General features: G+C 39.1%; 1 protein-coding gene across 2 annotated transcripts in view; it reads right to left on the reverse strand.

Moving 5' to 3' along the window:
* Window positions 1–6,522: 6,522 nt before the first annotated feature.
* Window positions 6,523–17,651, reverse strand: part of CCNY (cyclin Y) — a 239,846-nt gene continuing 228,717 nt past the window's right edge. For both annotated transcript variants that reach the window (XM_079107713.1, XM_079107714.1), the window contains exons 9-10: window positions 12,260–12,422; window positions 6,523–9,853 (exon numbers count right to left, since the gene is read on the reverse strand). In XM_079107713.1, coding sequence (XP_078963839.1) covers window positions 9,737–9,853; window positions 12,260–12,422 — 280 coding nt within the window. In that variant the 3' untranslated portion in view covers window positions 6,523–9,736. The remainder of the gene's footprint in view (window positions 9,854–12,259; window positions 12,423–17,651) is intronic.

Consider the following 17,651-nt stretch of genomic DNA (forward strand, 5'->3'; position numbering starts at 1 on the left):
GTTCCACGTGAGTAAGATTCTGTCACAGTCAGTCCTCCATATCTGTAGGTTGCATCAGTAGATTTGACCAATTATGAATGAAAAAGTCACCCACAAAAGAGCTCATCTGTACTGAATGGACTTTTTTATTGTCATTCTCTAAATGATAATAGTACTTATATAAAACATTATATTAAGTAGTTTAATTGATCTAGAGATGACTTCAAGTATACAAGAGGATGTGCATAGGTTATGTAGAAATGCTATGCCATTTTATATAAGGGACTTGAGTACCTGTGGATTTTGGCATATCCTGAAACAAATTCCCCATGAATACACAGGGACAACTCTATCTATGTTTATTTTTCTATGCCATTTATTTCACTTAGTATAATGTCTTCTGGGTTCATCCATTTGTAACAAATGACATAACTCCTTGTTTTTAAGGCTGAATAGCATTTCACTGTGTGTAAATACCACATTTTCTTCATGTATTCATCTATGATATACACCTAGATTACATCCATATCTTGGCTATTGTGAAAAGTGCTGCAATAAACATGGAGTGCAGAGGTCTCTTAAATACTGATTTCAATTCCTTGAAATAAGTGTCCAGAAGTGGGGTAGCTGGATCATCTGGTAGTTCTATTTTAGTTTTCTGAGGAATCTCTATACTGTTTTACATAATGACTGCATCAATTTATATTCCCACCAACAGTGCAAGGGTTCCTTTTTTCACCACATCTGTGACATTTGTCCTTTATCTATTTTATAATAGTTATTCTGACATGAGTGCTATCTCATTGTGGCTTTGATTTCCATTTCACTGATGATTAGTGATAAGCAATTTTTCGTATCTGTTGGCCATTTGTATGTGTTGTGGAATGCATCCAGTTGTATTATTTTTGCTCAAGAATACTTTGGTTACAGCTCCACCTCTACTCTTCTCTGAACTTGGGCACTATACCATCCACTCACTCACCTACTCATCTAAAGGCCTGGCCTGTGTTGAACACTGGGATGTAGTAGGGAATGAGTTAGTCAAAGCCCCCATCTTCCTGAGCGGGTGTTCCAGGGACAAGAGGAAGATAATAAACCAATGAAAAAGCACACAGTGAAGAGAATTACGCAAGGCTTAAAATGAGGGCAAGAGGGAAGGAGTTGTTACCTTCTATGGCGGGTGGTGTCAGAGCAGGTCGGTAAGAGGACGTGACATTTCAAGCAGATATCCAAATGAGAAGAATGAGCAATGTAATTTCGGGGGTAGGGGATTCCAGAAATAGCAACTCAGAGAAAGATGCTAAACTGGGACAGAGCTTGGTATGCTTAAGAGCACATTGCACAAAGGGGAGGAAGGGATAAAGAGTGGAGATGTGACATTTTTGCAGTACTGTGACTTTACACTCAAGTACATAGTATGCCTCACCCCCTCAGATGTTTTAACTATTGACTTTTTTTACTTTTTTTTTCTTATATTTACAGGCTGCATTTTGATTCATTGTACACAAATGGGGTACATCTTTTCGTTTCTATGGTTGTGCATGATGTAGATTCATACCATTCGTGTAATCATACACATATATAAGGTAATGATGTCTGTTTTGATGACTTCCAGTAAAATTTAGCATTTCCTTTATTTAGGTATTGTATGAATGTTAGTTTCCTGGATTTCCATACACTGGATAACTTTTGGCAGAAATTGGAAGCTAGCAATCAGTAGGATCATGCTCTCTGAAAAAGCTCCATGGAAGAATTCTTCCTTGAATCTTTCAGCTTCTGGTGGCCTCAACAATCCTTGACATCCCTCTGTGTCCATCCTCACAAGGTGGTGTCCACATGTCCTGTATACCCGTGTTTCCAAATTTCCTTCTCTTTATAAGGCAAGTCATAGGACTTAGGGACCATCCTTATGGCCTATCTTAATCAGTTACATTTACAAAGACCCTATTTCTAAATAAGATCACATTTGTAGGTTTGGGGTTGGTCTGAATTTTGAGAAATGCTGTTTAATCCACTGTAGGCTTAAAGTACGATCATGAAAGAGGGAGGGCATTACTTTCATGGGCGGGGTGGTGGTAGTGTTAGACAGGATCTCTAAGAGGACATGACATTTAAGCAGATATCCATTTCTTGGTAGGTTTTCTACTCATCATTAGCAGTAAGTGGTCATATAGCAGTGATTAAAAATAAGCCCTGAAGTCAGGTTTCTTTGCTTTATGGCTTACAGACCAAGTTTTTAATCTTTCCAAGCCGAAACATCCTTATCTAGGAATGACAGCAGCAGTTACCCCACAAAATTGTGACGAGGAAGGATTAGAAAATGTACTATGGGCTTAAACTGTATTGGACGTATGGTAAACCCCAGTAAATGTTTTTGTGCTTACATACATTATATAATCCATTGTTATTTTGAATGATATCTTTTCTCCATTTTATCTTATTGGTTATTGCTGGTGAATTGGAAAGCTGTCAATTTTTGTATATTGATCTCGTAACTGCCATCTTGTTGACCTGTTAACCACTTTCTAAATGTTTCTCCTAGATTTTATTTTTATAAAAGATTTTTATAGTTGTAGATAGACAGCATGCCTTTATTTTATTTCATTTTTTTTTTTTTTTAACGTGATGCTAAGGATTGAATCCAGTGCCTCACACGTGCTAGGCAAGCGCTCTGCCACTGAGCTACAGCCCCAGCCCCTCTCCGAGATTTTCTTCATGGCAATCACATCAACTTTTAGGCCCTCAAAACACACTTATATGTTATATTCAATAAATAACTGTAGAAGCCATGAATGCCTGTCCAAAAAACACCTCATGTACATTTCTGTCACCAGAGACAGATTCAGGTAGTCTGCTTCATGCGCAGGATAGGATGAACACATTTATTTTCATTATTGTCAAGTCAGACTCATTAAGCCAGCCCCAAAACATTATAGCTGTAGAAAGGCAAGGGCCGGGTTTTAGTCCTGATATACTCCTATTATGTCTAATACCTGGCAATTGTAGATTCAGTACTTTAAAAAAATTTTTTTTAAATTTTTTACAGACTGCATTTTGATTCATTGTACACAAATGGGGTACATTTCATTTCATTTCTATGGTTGTTCACGATGTAGATTCATACCATTCGTGTAATCATACATGTACACAGGGTGATGTCTGTCTCATTCCACCATTTTTATACCCCCCTCCCTCTCATTTCCTTCTACATAATCTAAAGTTTCCCCATTCTTCTCTCTCTCCCCACCTCCCCACCCCCATTATATACCGTTCTCCACTTATCAGGGAAAACATTCAGCCTTTGGTTTTGGGGGATTGGCTTATTTCACTTCGCATGATATTCTCCAATTCCATCCATTTATTTGCAAATGCCATAATACTATTCTTCTTTATGGCTGAATAATATTCCATTGTGTATATCTACCACAGTTTCTTTATCCATTTATCTGTTGAAGGGCATCTAGGTTGGTTCTACAATCTAGCTATTGTGAACTGAGCTGCTATAAAAAATTGATTTGGCTGCATTACTGTAGTATGTTGATGTTAAGTCCTTTGGGTATAAACCGAGGAGTGGGATAACTGGGTCAAAAGGTGGGTCCATTCCAAGTTTTCTGAGGATTCTCCACACTGCTTTCCAGAGTGGCTGCACCAATTAGGTTCAGTACTTTGAAACTTCATGAATATATGGTATATAACAAAATGATTGATAAAGGAATGGGCGATTCTTCCTGATTGTGTGATGAAACCCATCTTATGAATTTGCTTTGTTCTTTTCCTGTGTGTAATCTATGAAGGTAAGATCTATGCTTCCTATGTCCCTGCACAACAGAACCATATTTGGCAGAGTCAAATATAATAAATGGTACAATCCAATTAAATGTTTTAGTGGCATCCTATTGGTCTCAAAATCTGTGTTCTTTGCCAGGGCCTACAAGGCCCAATTCTTCTCCATCCCCATCTCCAACTATCTTCCTTTCCTTCCAGCTCTTCCTCTTTCAATTCTTCCATGGTGACCACTATTCACAAGGTCACTTCCACCAAGTTATCCCTGTACATTACTATCACACCACCTAATTTTGTTCATGACATGTATCACAATTCTAAGTATGCTATTTGTATGGTGTTTAGTGAGTAATTGCCCCACCTGAATGTCCACAAGAAAAGCAAAGACCTCATCTCTTCTTAATGTATTGGTCCCCAACACCTAGGAGACACGGTGTCTAGCACAGTCCATGGTCAATGTTTTTTGAATGGTTAATTGCCAGGTAAAGCTTTCAATAAAATTACTCATTATATACATTTTCTCGATAACACTCTAGAAACAGTTTCCACTTTAGCTTACACTTAAGAGGCCACTGCTCTGCAGGATGTTATAGAGAATGACTGAAGGGAGGTAACAGGCATTGATTACAGTGAGCCTGTGGTTATCGGTCTCAAAATGTCCAGGCAATTCCAGCATAACTAGGCTGTTCATAGAATAATTGAGTGTTAGGTGTTGGAAGGATCTTAAGATAATCTAGTGACACACTTTACTGTTGTAAAGATGGTGAGTCACCAAACCATATGTCTTTCATGTCATAGGCCTTGTACTTGAGTGTTCTGAACTTGTACAATCATCATTTATCATCAGACCTCAAATACTGGTCTTGTCCTTGGAGTGGACATGAATTTTCAGTATCCCCAATGTAAGTCATTTCACATAGACCCCAAGAGCTGATGAGCAGAGGCAGATGTAGGAAACCTGCAAGTGCCAGCTTCCCATCTTTCTGGATGAATGGGAGATGCCATAAGGAAGGAGCAAAATCCTTTCCTTCCAAGGTTGGGCTTCCTAAGCACTGGCCTACTGGCCTGCAATAAGCATCAATCAGAGGTTAACCATGATGCGGCACCCCTTTCAGGGCAGATTCACTTTGGGATGGATCCACACATTCAACTTTCCTGTTTTGAGATTTTCAGTATCTGCCAATGTGGATAAGAAATCACATACCAGCTCAAGTCAAATTTAAAGATAAGCTGAATGTCGAGCTGCATCAAGAGAGACCCAGGGGAAAATGAACAGTAGCTGAAATTTGCATACCCTTCCCATTTATTTACAATCTGCTGCATCTACCAATGGCCACCCTTCTCTGGGAGGGGACATTGGAAAGATGATTGATTTCCCCCAGGGCTTGTACTTGGCTTTTACTAGACCCAGTCTTCCTACATGTATCTAATAGTCATGATGCAAGAATAACTGGGCAGGGTGTGTTCAGAAACAGAGCAAGGTGGCAAAAACAACCAGCAAGACTGACAGTCCAGTTCACTGAAAGATCCAGAGGTGAAGCAATTTGTTCAAGATTACACTCTAAGTTAATTCTAGACTGAGATCAAAACACAAGGTTTCACTACCTCACAGATCAATATGAATGTTAACAAAATGTTATGTGTAAGTTCAAGTTCCATTTAATATTTTTGTCCAAAACTGTATTTATTTTGGAATAACATTCTTTTATCCCACATTTTAAATAACTTATTTATATAAACAAAAGTACTTAAAAGGAATGAATCCCCCTACCAAATCACTAAAGACCATTTATTGAGACCTATAAATCCAAATGCCATTCAGACACCAGGTTTGAGTCCATTTCTCACTGTAAACAGGTTCTTACAGAACTGTCTCCAAAGATCTACAAGGGACAGATAGAGTTTCTAGGACAAATCTTTGCTTGGGTGCTTATGCACAGCTCAGACTTATAGCAATGCACATAATACAGCAATCACCAATGACTCTTTTGCTTGAACAATTAATAAAAGTAGATCATTTTGGTAATGATGACTAACTCCTGAAGAAAATTTTTCATGAGAAGTGCCACGAGGACCTGAAGTTCCTTCACATATACAGACTCTAAGAAAACCTAACAGGAAAAACTGAAGAGGAAGTCTGCTGACTTGGTCAGGTTCAAATGCCCAACACCAATTTTGTGGCAGCAAGGACTCCAAGGCATCGCTAATCTCCACGGGAGCTTGTTTGGTACCTGTGGGGCAATCTGTTTTCAGATGCAGGTTTTTTAGTAAGGCTCAGCATTCAGTAACAGCAAATCATTATCTTAATGAAGTTGTCTTTAGGGCTTTCCTCGCAGTCTGTGGAGCAGATTTTCCTCATCCCAACCCAGGGGGCATGTTTCTTATTTCCTTCTCTTTTTTCAACAAGGATGGCTCTCTATGATTCAGATCCACCCAGTCTAAGTCTTGAGATGCTGACTCCAGGAAGTTTAGGGAGACAGTGACTTAAGATAAAACAGGGCATCTATTAGGCCTCCATCACGCAACCATTCCCATTGATGGGAGGATTCTAAGGAAGTTTCATCCTGTTCTGAATCACTCAGGACTCACAGGACTAATATACTTTCTCCCACTGTTCTAAAAAGAATTCATTTTCTCAGCATCCACAAAATCTGTTGATTTTTATCTCAACATTGTAACTCAAAAAAATGCAGCAGGAAGGCAGGCACCATTTGTTCTATGTATGTATTTATTTATTTAACACTTATTAAACACCTACAATGAACCAGGAATCATATTTTATTTTTTTAAAAAATTCAAAGCCATAAAATGTGGCTCCAGGTGAGAGGTTACCCAAAAGCAGCAGGAAAAGTCAAAATCACTCACTCCCTTACAGTTCAGCTAAGGAGCAAAACCCCCAAGAACCAAGAGAAATCCCAAGATGGAGACAACCCTGCCAAAGACCAAGAGAAGGAGCACAGGAGAGCCAGCCTGGAAGAGCAGAGAGGCGACAAGATGAGGCTGCGCCCCTGGTCTCACCTAGTGCATTAAGGCACCAGAGCAGCTCACAGGGCTTGCAGATCTCCCACCTTGCCCGCCAACTTGGTTTTAGACCCTTGACTTCCTTTCCTTCCCTAGTGAAAGAAAAGTAAAACAAAATTCATTGGGATGTATTTTTATTGTCCCAATGACTGTTGTTTAAATCAAAGCTAAAATTAGAGTCAAAAAATTATGTGGTTTTCTTTGCCCTTCATTAATGACAAAAATCTCTCCATTCAAAAATTACATTAAGACATTGTGTTCTCAATAGTCGTCTGGCTTTAAATGTAGGGCATTGAATTACCTTGCAAACAAATTACAGTCCCTACAACTTACCAACAGGTACTATACTGATTTGGGGTTTTGTTTTGTTGTTTTTTTCTTTTGGCAAACTTAGAACAAACCAGAGAACAAACTTTATGTCTTATCATCATGTAGAAAAATAAAACCAAACCTAAGTTATCTACCTATGTGTCAAGTGATTCATACTGCGAAGGTAAAACTAAAAGCTACACTTACAGCAGAGTTTTAAAAGTCCTTAGTGCAAGAAACATAACCGGTTAATACAGATCAATACCAATTAATGAATATGGAAAATTATCCTATACAGAGGTAGAGTCCAGTGCACAAGGCTAAAACAATATTCAATAGTCTAAACAAGACTGAGCCAGGTTTTACGGAATTCACTTTAAGTTTCAGGTATCAGACTGTATGTACATACATACAATAAATAGACTATACAATTTTTTAAAGTAGTTTAATAAACTCCACAAAATTATAGCAGATGCATCGAAATATTTACATAATTCAATTTTCAAATCTCTCATTCAAATAAAAGGGATAAAAATAAGATTTCTGCTATAAAGTCAGCAGAACCTCTTTCCTGAAATGGATTGGTAAAATAAGGTATTTTACATGAGAGAAACGAATTTATGTCTAAGAGGTATTCATATTCAGCTAAGAAAATATGTCCCTTTTGAAGCTATATAGAGATTAGGGAATATAAAATGACACTTTCTACATTTTTAGACCTCCTTTTAAAGTTCTAAATTCAACTCTTACTTGAAGAGAGAAGCTGATTTTGGTACTCATTCAGAGTAAGTCAACACAATTACATGGGAAGATAATTAACTCTTCATTTTCTGCCTGTTTGCTTTTGAAAGTTCAGTCCAGGGAAAACCTGATCATATTTCTGGCCTGAACAATTATGATCATACATAAAACATACTCCATTGAAACCTGACTAGCACTTTTGGCTTGGTGTTCTTGAGATTTTGACTTTCTGAGTCCCTTCCAAAGCTTGTTTCATTGAGAGTAGACATGTTGGAGATTAGGGTTACAATTTTAAGGTACTCAAGACTAACATAAGAGTTCAAAGTTTTCCAAGCTCACATAGAAGGGGAGGTGAAACAGACCCACTGCTGCCATTTGCCTCAGAGACTTGAAAAAGGAAAACACTCAGAAACCTCAGTCACTATTACCTAAGAAAATAAGCAAAATCCAAAGTGTAAATGACTCAGATTCTCAGGCTTCATATCAAATTTACTATTTGATAATCTATCTTTAACCTTTTTATTTTATTTGATAAAAAAGATTCTTATCTAGCCCATAAGGAAATCAGGGATAGTCAGAAAATGACAAAGTATGGTCATAATTAATGAAGCATAAGCCTTCACAGTTTGAATTTTGTATAACTTCTCTAAGCACCCACAATGAAAATGCAAGTTGAGAATTCATCATTCTGTGAAAAATACCTCAGTAAATAGTAACATTTTCCCTTCGGTGATCCACCCACTGGAATACCCACCCACCCCATTTTTTTTAATTTTAGATTTTTAAAAAATTTTATACAAATAGACTAACTTTGATTTAAAGTAAACATATAAAAATTGAGAAGAATATTGCTTGCAACAATGGACATGGAAGTAGAAGAATGAACTAGGCAGGGAGTACAAAGAAATGGCTCCTACACAATGACGTCAGGCAATCACTGAGCTCCCTGGGAAAGTTCTCAACCAGAGGATGCCCTTGGCTGCATATTGTTTCTTTCAGTCCACAAAGTCTGACTGATTTTTGTAACTAAAACTTCAGGTCAGAGGGGAAAAAACAGCAACTGCAAGAAAATTGGAAGGCACAAGCACCCATATGATCTAGAATTTTCTTGGGGTGAGGGGTAAGGAGGAAAAGGGATACTTTTGGTTCAGCACTACAGTCAAGTGAATTTTGCCATGGTTGAAGAAAAACTGTATAAAATAAAGATGTACAGAAATATAACAAGCACAGCCCACTGTGAGGAAGAAAGCTCAGAAGACAGCTCGCAAAAGTAGTGCAGAGAGAAACAACCAGTACTATTTATTTGGATGTCTGTGCCATGGTGGGTACAAACTATATTCTCTGCTCTGTGGGACCAAAATGAAAACAGAATAGAAATGAACAAACGAAAATCCCCCAAATCCCAAAAAAGCAGCAAGAAGGAATGCAAGAAGTCTTACAGAACATACTGATCCAAATGGGGGTGATAAACGTGGCACTCCTGTCTTTAATGCACATCCAAGTCTGCTACCTACTGTGTGTTTTGTCATATTCATCTACTGACCAGATGGGGGACTTAAGAAATGGCCAAGCCATTCAACCATTTTCCCTGCCTCTATACGACTTCCCTTTCCCTTTATTTCCACCTCCAGGATTAGAGTCTGTTTCCTCCATGAAGGAAGTGCTGTTGATGATGGGGAAAGGCGTGAAAGAGGATTTCCACAATACTGATCTTGCTTCCTCAAAGCCTTGCTGCGTGCAGTTCACACAGCGTGGAGGAGGTCGTGAAGGCAGCCTGATGGAGCTATGAGTTAAAAAAGAAAAGGAAAGGGAAAAACAAAAACAAAACCACCCCAAGTTTGTCTTTTCTCAAACTAAAGGAGAAACTGAGGGATGGTATGGCCTCCAGTGGAGACATCCATGGTTAGGAGATGATGGCTGGGGACCACCTCGGCAGAGTCAGATTGTCAGCACTTGCTGACCGCTTCCTCGTGGATCTTCTTAGGTCCTTGTACTTGTCCTCACAGAGGCGAGAAATGGCCTGAGGGGCAACAGAGACAAAGCACGTCAGAGATGAACTCCCACTTGGCCTTGAAGCAGTTCTTCCCTGAGCCAGGAGGGATCTGCAAGTCCAACTTCTCCCTTGCTTTTGTCTTTCCATGAACATTATACACTCAACAAAGTTATGGAGCATAGCAATCCCCTGGCCCCTACTGCACTTTTCTTTCTCACTCACCTTCTAACATACTAGCCAATTTATTTATTGTGCTTATTGTTTGCTCTCTCCTTCCAGAAGAATGTAAACTCCCAGAGTACAGCTTTGTTCACAGTGGTACAGTGGTACCCTGGTATCGGTGTACGGACTGGATGCATGAGTTCCAACTGAGACATGACACAACAGAGCATGAACACAACAGGGGTGTGTTCAAAGCACCTGGAAGCAGAGGGAATGAGCAACTGACTATTTTGAGGAGATATTCATGACCAAAGATGGCATTAGAACCAGGCTTCCATGGATTCGCCTGAGGAGGAGGAAGAGGAGGAGGAAGCTACCAAGAAGGTTAGGATATCCTTAGCAAGGGCAGAAGGTTCCAGCCACATGGTGCTGGCATGGTGAGTGGTGCTACCAGAGCTCAGGGCTACCAGAGGACAGCAAGCAAGTCAGAACTAGAGTGAAAAGGCCATCTAACATACTGGCTGGCTCAGGCTTTATTCTTTAGGCAGCACAAAACTGCCCATGATTTTAAAAGAACATTCTAAAACTCCAAACTGCATTTTAGAAAAACAATTCCAGTGACTGCATGAAAGATGGACTGAAGGAGAGCTACAGGAATCAAGGATGTCTTTGGTCTGAATGAGCAACGAATTAAGGAAGCAGACAAACTATAACAGATTGAGACTTCCTCATCTAAAACATACATCATAGACATAATATAGATGGCATATTTGAAGAAGAAAAAATCAGCTATCTTTTTTTTAGAGAAAATTCTTTCCATTTATTTAAATTTCCTAAGATTACTATATGTTGTTTTCCAGCTTACAAACATTAAGTCTGAATGTAATATAGTAACAGATTAATGCTGTTCTACCTTATTCTAGATTTTATTATGCAAAGTGATATTAGCTTTATTTACATCTCCCATATGTGCACTGAGATTCTAATTTATTTCAAAGACAAAACCTCCTCTTCCCAGTACTGAAGGAACAAGTGGAGCCCATGGCAGTAGACCAGGGCCTGCCATGTGGACTGAGACAGGGTCGTGCTCACCAGGAAACCCTAATTCTATTTCATGTGTTTGCAAAGATTTGAATATGTACCTTGGAACAAATAATTCAGAGGGAGGTGTTTCCATCTGAATAGGTGAAAAACAGACCAAATGAGCATTTTCATAGCAATGGCTGGTATAGGATCACAGCAAAATGACTTGAATTTCTGGATTTTCATTTAAACCCAGCACTAGCAGCCAGTCTTTTCTAATATTTTACCAAGTTTTCTTCTTGAGACTAATATATTATTTAATGTTTTGCTTTCCTAAATCTATAATCCATAACAACTCTCTTTCACCTCTCAGTTTTGTTTCATTCCGTTTTTAGTCCTGTTAGATCACCATACTGCCCACCTGACCCCATACTGAAAAGGGACAGCAATTCACTTCACATGGATCGTGCAGTGGGCAACACAAGGACCTCTAGGGTCTCACCAAGAAGTCCAAGGCTCTCTAGAATGAGACCAAAATGTTGCCAGTGGTAAATGCCAGAGACCAGGGCCTTAGCACACCTTCTCTGGAGAAGGGTGTCTCACCAGTGATCCTTCTTACTACTCTGCCATTTCCTCATGTCTAAAAGTCAGATGGGAAGCACATGTAGGAGATGTCAATAAAGCTAACATCACTTTGCATAATAAAATCTTGGTGAATATAAGAAGGTGAGCTCCATACACTGTGATGAGACACAAACGTCATTAAGGTTAATAATGATGGCTCTAACCCAGACCAAGACCAAGGAGGCTGGCTCCAGCTCTAATTGAACTATAGGACAAATATTTAAAAGAAAAAGTAAATCAAACCTTTTTGGATAGCTGATTGTTAAGGTCATCTGTTACCATTTGCCTATGTAAGTGCATGCTAGGAAATACCTTTTTCATGGGGGGGGGCTTATAATTTTTTTAAAAAACACTATCTATAAGGACAAGGGTTTTACAAAATCTTTAATTTCAAAATAGAATCAATACATGTCAGGTAAAAACTGACATTAAGAAGGTTATTAAAAATATGAAGCTGCACAAATTATATTCAACTAAATTAACTGAGCCAGCAATAACTCCAAGGACTTTGTCCTTATTTTACAACAGCTAGTGGGAAAAATTGTTGTGGTCACACATTTCTTTAGTAATGAGAAGGTGCATCTGCAACAGTGCACTGGAGGACAATGTCTTAAACCATCTTACCTCAAGCTTGTGGGCCCTTTCCCTGCTCAGCGGCTCCAAAGGAAAGCTCAGGTTATTTGCTTCTGCCAAAGAACGAAGATCAAAATAATACTTGGCATATACACTGGAAGGGACGTTGATGTTAAACTGGAGCAATTCAAGAAACTGTCGCTCTAGCTCATTCCTGCAAAGCAAAAGCAAAAATAACACATACTTAGCTGCCCACCAGGCTATGTGGCCTGCCAAGCTGCTGGAGACCAGACTCCAGAAAACTGTATCCTCTGGGGAGAAAAATGATCTAATTAATTGCCTGGTTGGACACCAGAGATGCAGTTTAACCACCAAATTGGTATTAAAAACCAAATCCGCTTGATCCAGTGCCCAGAAGGATGAAGCCTGATTAATTGGGATGATTACCAGGAAGTGCTTCAGGGTGATTCTTTTCATGGAGACCTAACACATACACAGCAGGCCTGGCTGCAAATCTCAGCACGAACGGTCTGCTCGCACAGCAAGGCCTGCACCTTGCTCACATGGCAGGCCAGATGAAGCAGTCAAGAGCTGTCAGGTGGAGTCTAGTGAGGGCCTCAGGACAGTTACACACAAGAAAAAAATGGCCTCTATAGACCTAGAGAACTGGAATTTCTCAATGGCTCTTTCCTACCCTTTGTGAGAAAAGAGTAAGAACTGTTAGGGACTTCCAGAGGGGAAAGACTAGGGCAAGGGTTTGGGGGGAATGTTCCATCCCAGCCCCAGTTCTTAAAGGGAGCTCACAGACCCTGAAGAATCAAAGTAGCAGTTCCCCAGCTTCCGTCCGTATGCATGCTGGTCACCTGGGGGGCTGTGAAAGCGTGTTGTTGGGCTCTATCCTCAGACCCGGGCTTAGTAGGCCTGGGGTGGGCCTGAGAAATCAAAATGATAGCAAGTTCCCACGTGACAGTGATGCTGAGGTTGTTGGGCCCTGTCCACTTTGAGAACTAGTCAAACTAAAGAGACTGGTGAGCAGAGGTGGTGTTATGATATGCCTTGCCAGTTCATTTACATTTTGATGAAATGTTGGGTAGCCGGAAAGGCAGTGACAGATAAATGAAGTCTTAAGAAGAGGGAGGCTGGAATCTGAGAGATAGCTTTGATATGACAGAAATTATTAGGCATATAAGGATCATGACATTGAGTGAGTTGCTGATGAAAGCCTAAGTGAAGTCACATGAATGAGCGTCTTTCAATGAGATAAACAGCATATCTTTCTTGCTGTTTCTATACAACCAAGTAAAAGGAGCAACCAGCTCCAAATTGTACATACTGTGCTAATTTTTTTTTATTTTTAAGAAGCTTACTTTTATTTGGAATGACTTTTTTAATTTTAATTTACTTTTATTTTATTGTTTCATTTAAATTAAATTTAATAAGAGATCATCCTGTGAAATACTGGAATCCAGGAAAGATTTCCATAAAACAAGAGTGTCAAAAATACTGCCAAGGCCAGAAGTACCAAAAAGAATGAATGGGTTAGAAGGAGCAACCCTGGGGTGAATATGCAAGCTGCCTGAAGAAAGATCGCCGTCTGGTGGCTAAGAAGTGTCACTATTCTCCCAATGCTAAGGCAGAAAATCATGATTTTATATTTTAAGAGAACTAGTCTGATGAGTCTATCTAAAATGGTAAACGGACAACAATCACTCCAGGTGGAGGTACACACCGTGGGCAAATTCAGGATGCTGTTTTTTGAACAGGGTGACATTTTCTCAAGGTTCCCTGGAAAAAAAGAACAACCTTTCTGTTGTCTTGTATTTCTTGAATGTTCTGGTTTAACTTGGCAGAAAAAGGGATTTTAGAGCTGTAACATTTTCAGATTAAGGCAAAATTTATAAAATAAAAATAATTTCAAAAACTGATTTCCAAACCACAACACATCTTAAAGGAATATTGATAGCTTGCTGTGTGATAACAGAAAAGTAACAATGAACAGAGAGACCAAGTATGGTAGGTTTAGTGTCCTCTTTTGGGATAAAGATGAGGAAACAGTTTTGGTGTAAACATTTATAATAAATATATTCTATTCATAAAAAAACACATTTCAAAAATAATTGTTACTTGAATTAGCTCAGCAGCACACAGAAACCTAATCAAATTGGTGCAATTCAGTGACTTGAAAATAAGACTCTAAACAGAGAGTTGTTTTCATTATCTAATACCCTGCCTATCTAGAAAAATGGGCTCACTTCAAAACAGGCACTAATTCAGTAATTCTCCTTCCAGGTGTACACAGAAGCAATTAAACCAGGGTCTTGATATCTGTACCATGTTCACAGCAGCACTACCCACACCAGTCCCATGTGCAAGCAATATTAAGTGTCCACTGATGGATGGATAAATAAAATGGGACAAGTACATAAGGCTAAATAATATTCAGCCTTAAAAAGGACATTTTGCTAAGTGAAATAAGGCAGTCACAAAAAGATAAATAATCATATAATTCTAATTAATGTGAGGTAGTCAAATTAGTCTGACTAGTCAAATTTATAGAAAGTAGAATAGTGGTTGCCAGAGGCTGGGGAAGAGGAAAGGACTTCAGTATAGAATTTCAGTTTGGGCAAATAAAAAAGTCCTGGAGATAAGATAGTAGTGATAGTTCTACAATAATATCAGTATACTTAAAGCCACTAAACTGCACACTTAAAAATGGTTAAAAAGATAAATTTTATGCTATGTTTATTTTACCACAAATAAAAGAAAAACAACAAAACCAGATACTAGACATCTAGGGATAGACAGGTGCTCACTGAGTCCTCATCTGCCATCCATTACTTAGACAAGTCACTTGGCTTTTCCTCATTTGGAATTCCTTTGTCTATAAATAAAAATAACTCTAACAAGATTACTGCAGACAACAATTAAAAAATGAAACCTCAAAGTATCATTTTTAAGCGATTTTTTTGCCTACAAAACTCAGCACAACCAAACTTCAGTATCTTCTTCACCATCCACAGTAATTACCATTTGCTCCTCAAAGTCAACCTGTGACAGTGTGACCATTTAATTGCTGGTGAGAGTGAGGAGAGAAGCCCTGTGGGCCCTTCTTCCACAAAAAGTCAGCCTGTACCTAAGGTCTGACTGGAACTAGTGAAAAATGACTGTGGACATGGCCTGATGCTCCATGCATTCTTCAACCTGACCCAACAGTCATGTGCTCACAGGATCAGTTGCCTTCTCAGCCAGAACCCCACTGTTCGAATGGGGTCTCTAACTTAAGTTGCTCACTATTGAGTGATTCTTGAGATGAAAATTAACCTGGGGTCAGAAATACCAGGGAAGTGACTCCAGGATGTTAGTGCACAGCTGAGCCCAGAAAGAAGGATGCAGAACAGGGTCAGGAGATGCCTCATAGGCCAAACAGAACCAGAAAGCACATTTTTAGAAGTTTTTCACCTGAAACTTTTTTTTTTTTTTTTTTTTTTGGCGGTGCTGGGTATCAAACCCAGGGCCTTGTGCTTGCAAGACAAGCACTCTACCAACTAAGCTATCTCCCCAGCCCTCACCTGAAACTTATATGCCCTTTTCCATGTAAAGGAGATGTAAGAAAAAGCTCAGGCTATTTGCTAAGAAGTAAAGACTAGTAACTAGTGGAATGATGTGGAATCAACACATTGCTAAATGGCAAAAAGTATATAAATAAAATGCATAATATGAACCTAGTTTTACAAAAACAAAGTCATATATACACCAGAAAGTTATATATCAGAATGCTAGCAGTTATTCCTTCTGGGTAAGGGAATTATTAGGAAAACACAGCAGATCATATTCTGACAGGATGCAGCAGATCTCAGTAGATCTGAGACTTGTCCTTCCAGGTCTCCCTCCTTGTTCTTGGGCACAAACCATTAGTTTTTTACATTTGGGAGGCAAAGTAAGGTTCTAGGATTCTAGGACTCTGAGCATTTCTACAGCATGCCAGAAGCCACTTTCACATGACAAGTGCCTTCCCCATTCTGGAAACAAACCCACGGGATTTGTGGATGGAACCAACTGCTCATTTAATGTAAGGATAATGTATATCACAGCTAAACAGCTCTACTCAGCCTGCAGAGCATGATGGACTTACTTCATTTTGTCCCACTGCTGTGTCCTTCAGTTCCAACTCACTTCTGCTGAGATGCATGACTGGATCCCTGAGTCACATCTATAATCTCTTTAGCAAACCCTATCCATACATGTCCTTAGAACCGTCTCCACAGTACATTTCTCTCTGTGTGTGTGTCTCTCTCTCTTCTTTGCAATATGGATAGGTTGAGGTTGGAAAATTGAGATTTTCAAAATCTTCAACTTGAAGGTTTGATTCTTCTTAACAATTCCTTAATTTATCTCGTTACACATTTTACTATAAGCAGCAAAGAGAAACCAGGCAATGCCTTCAACACTGCTCAGAAATCCCAGTTAAATATCCAAGTTCATTACTCAACTGTTTTCCACAAAATGCTAGAACACAAATTTGGTCAAGCTGTTTGCCACTTCGTAACAAGGATCACCTTTCCTCCAGTTTCCAGTGGTATGTTCATTTCTGCCTGAGACAGCACCAGAAATACTGCTAAATTCACATGTCTTGAGACAGTCTATTCATGATGAAGATCTGCTCTTATGCCTCCAAGATGCCAGAAGGTTTCTCTACAGCTTCCCTCTTTATTTTCTGAGCGTTCACCAGAATTGCCTTTATTGTTCATTTTTCTACAACAATCTCTTCAGGGCAATTCAAGGTATTTTGTTTTGAACATTCCCTAAAACTCTTCCACCCTCTACCCTATTACTCAGTTCCAAAGCCACATTTTTAGGTATTTGTTATAACTGTATTCCATTTCCCAGTACAATAATCTATATTAATTTGTTAGGGCTGCCATAACAAAATATGAGTAGACTCATATGAGTAGACACTGAGTAGACTCAACAACAGAAATTTTCTCTCACAATTCTGTAGTCTATTGTCCAAGATCAAGATGTCAAGAGGGCTGGTTTCTTCTGAGTACTCTCATTTAGGCTTACAGATGACTGCCTTCTCTGTGTCCTTACAAGGTCATGCCTCTGTGTTGTCTGGGGTTCTAATTATCTCTTCTTAGGAGGATCACCATATTTGATTAGGGTCAACCCTACAGGTCCATATTAACTTAATGTCTTCTTTAAAGATTCACTAAATACAGTTACATTCTGAGGTACTGAGAGTTAGGCCTGCAACACATGAATTGAGAGAACACAAATTCAGCTCATAACATCTGGTATCTGTTACAGGGTGTTATGGTTTAGATGTGGGGTTCCCAAAAAGCTCACATGTGAGACAATGCAAGAAGAATCAGAGGGGAAATAATTAGGTTATAAGAGCCTTAACCCAAACAGTGAATTAATTCTGGATAGGAATTCATCTGAG

This window comes from Sciurus vulgaris (assembly GCF_902686455.1).
Source record: "Sciurus vulgaris genome assembly, chromosome: 12".
NCBI lineage: Eukaryota > Metazoa > Chordata > Mammalia > Rodentia > Sciuridae > Sciurus > Sciurus vulgaris.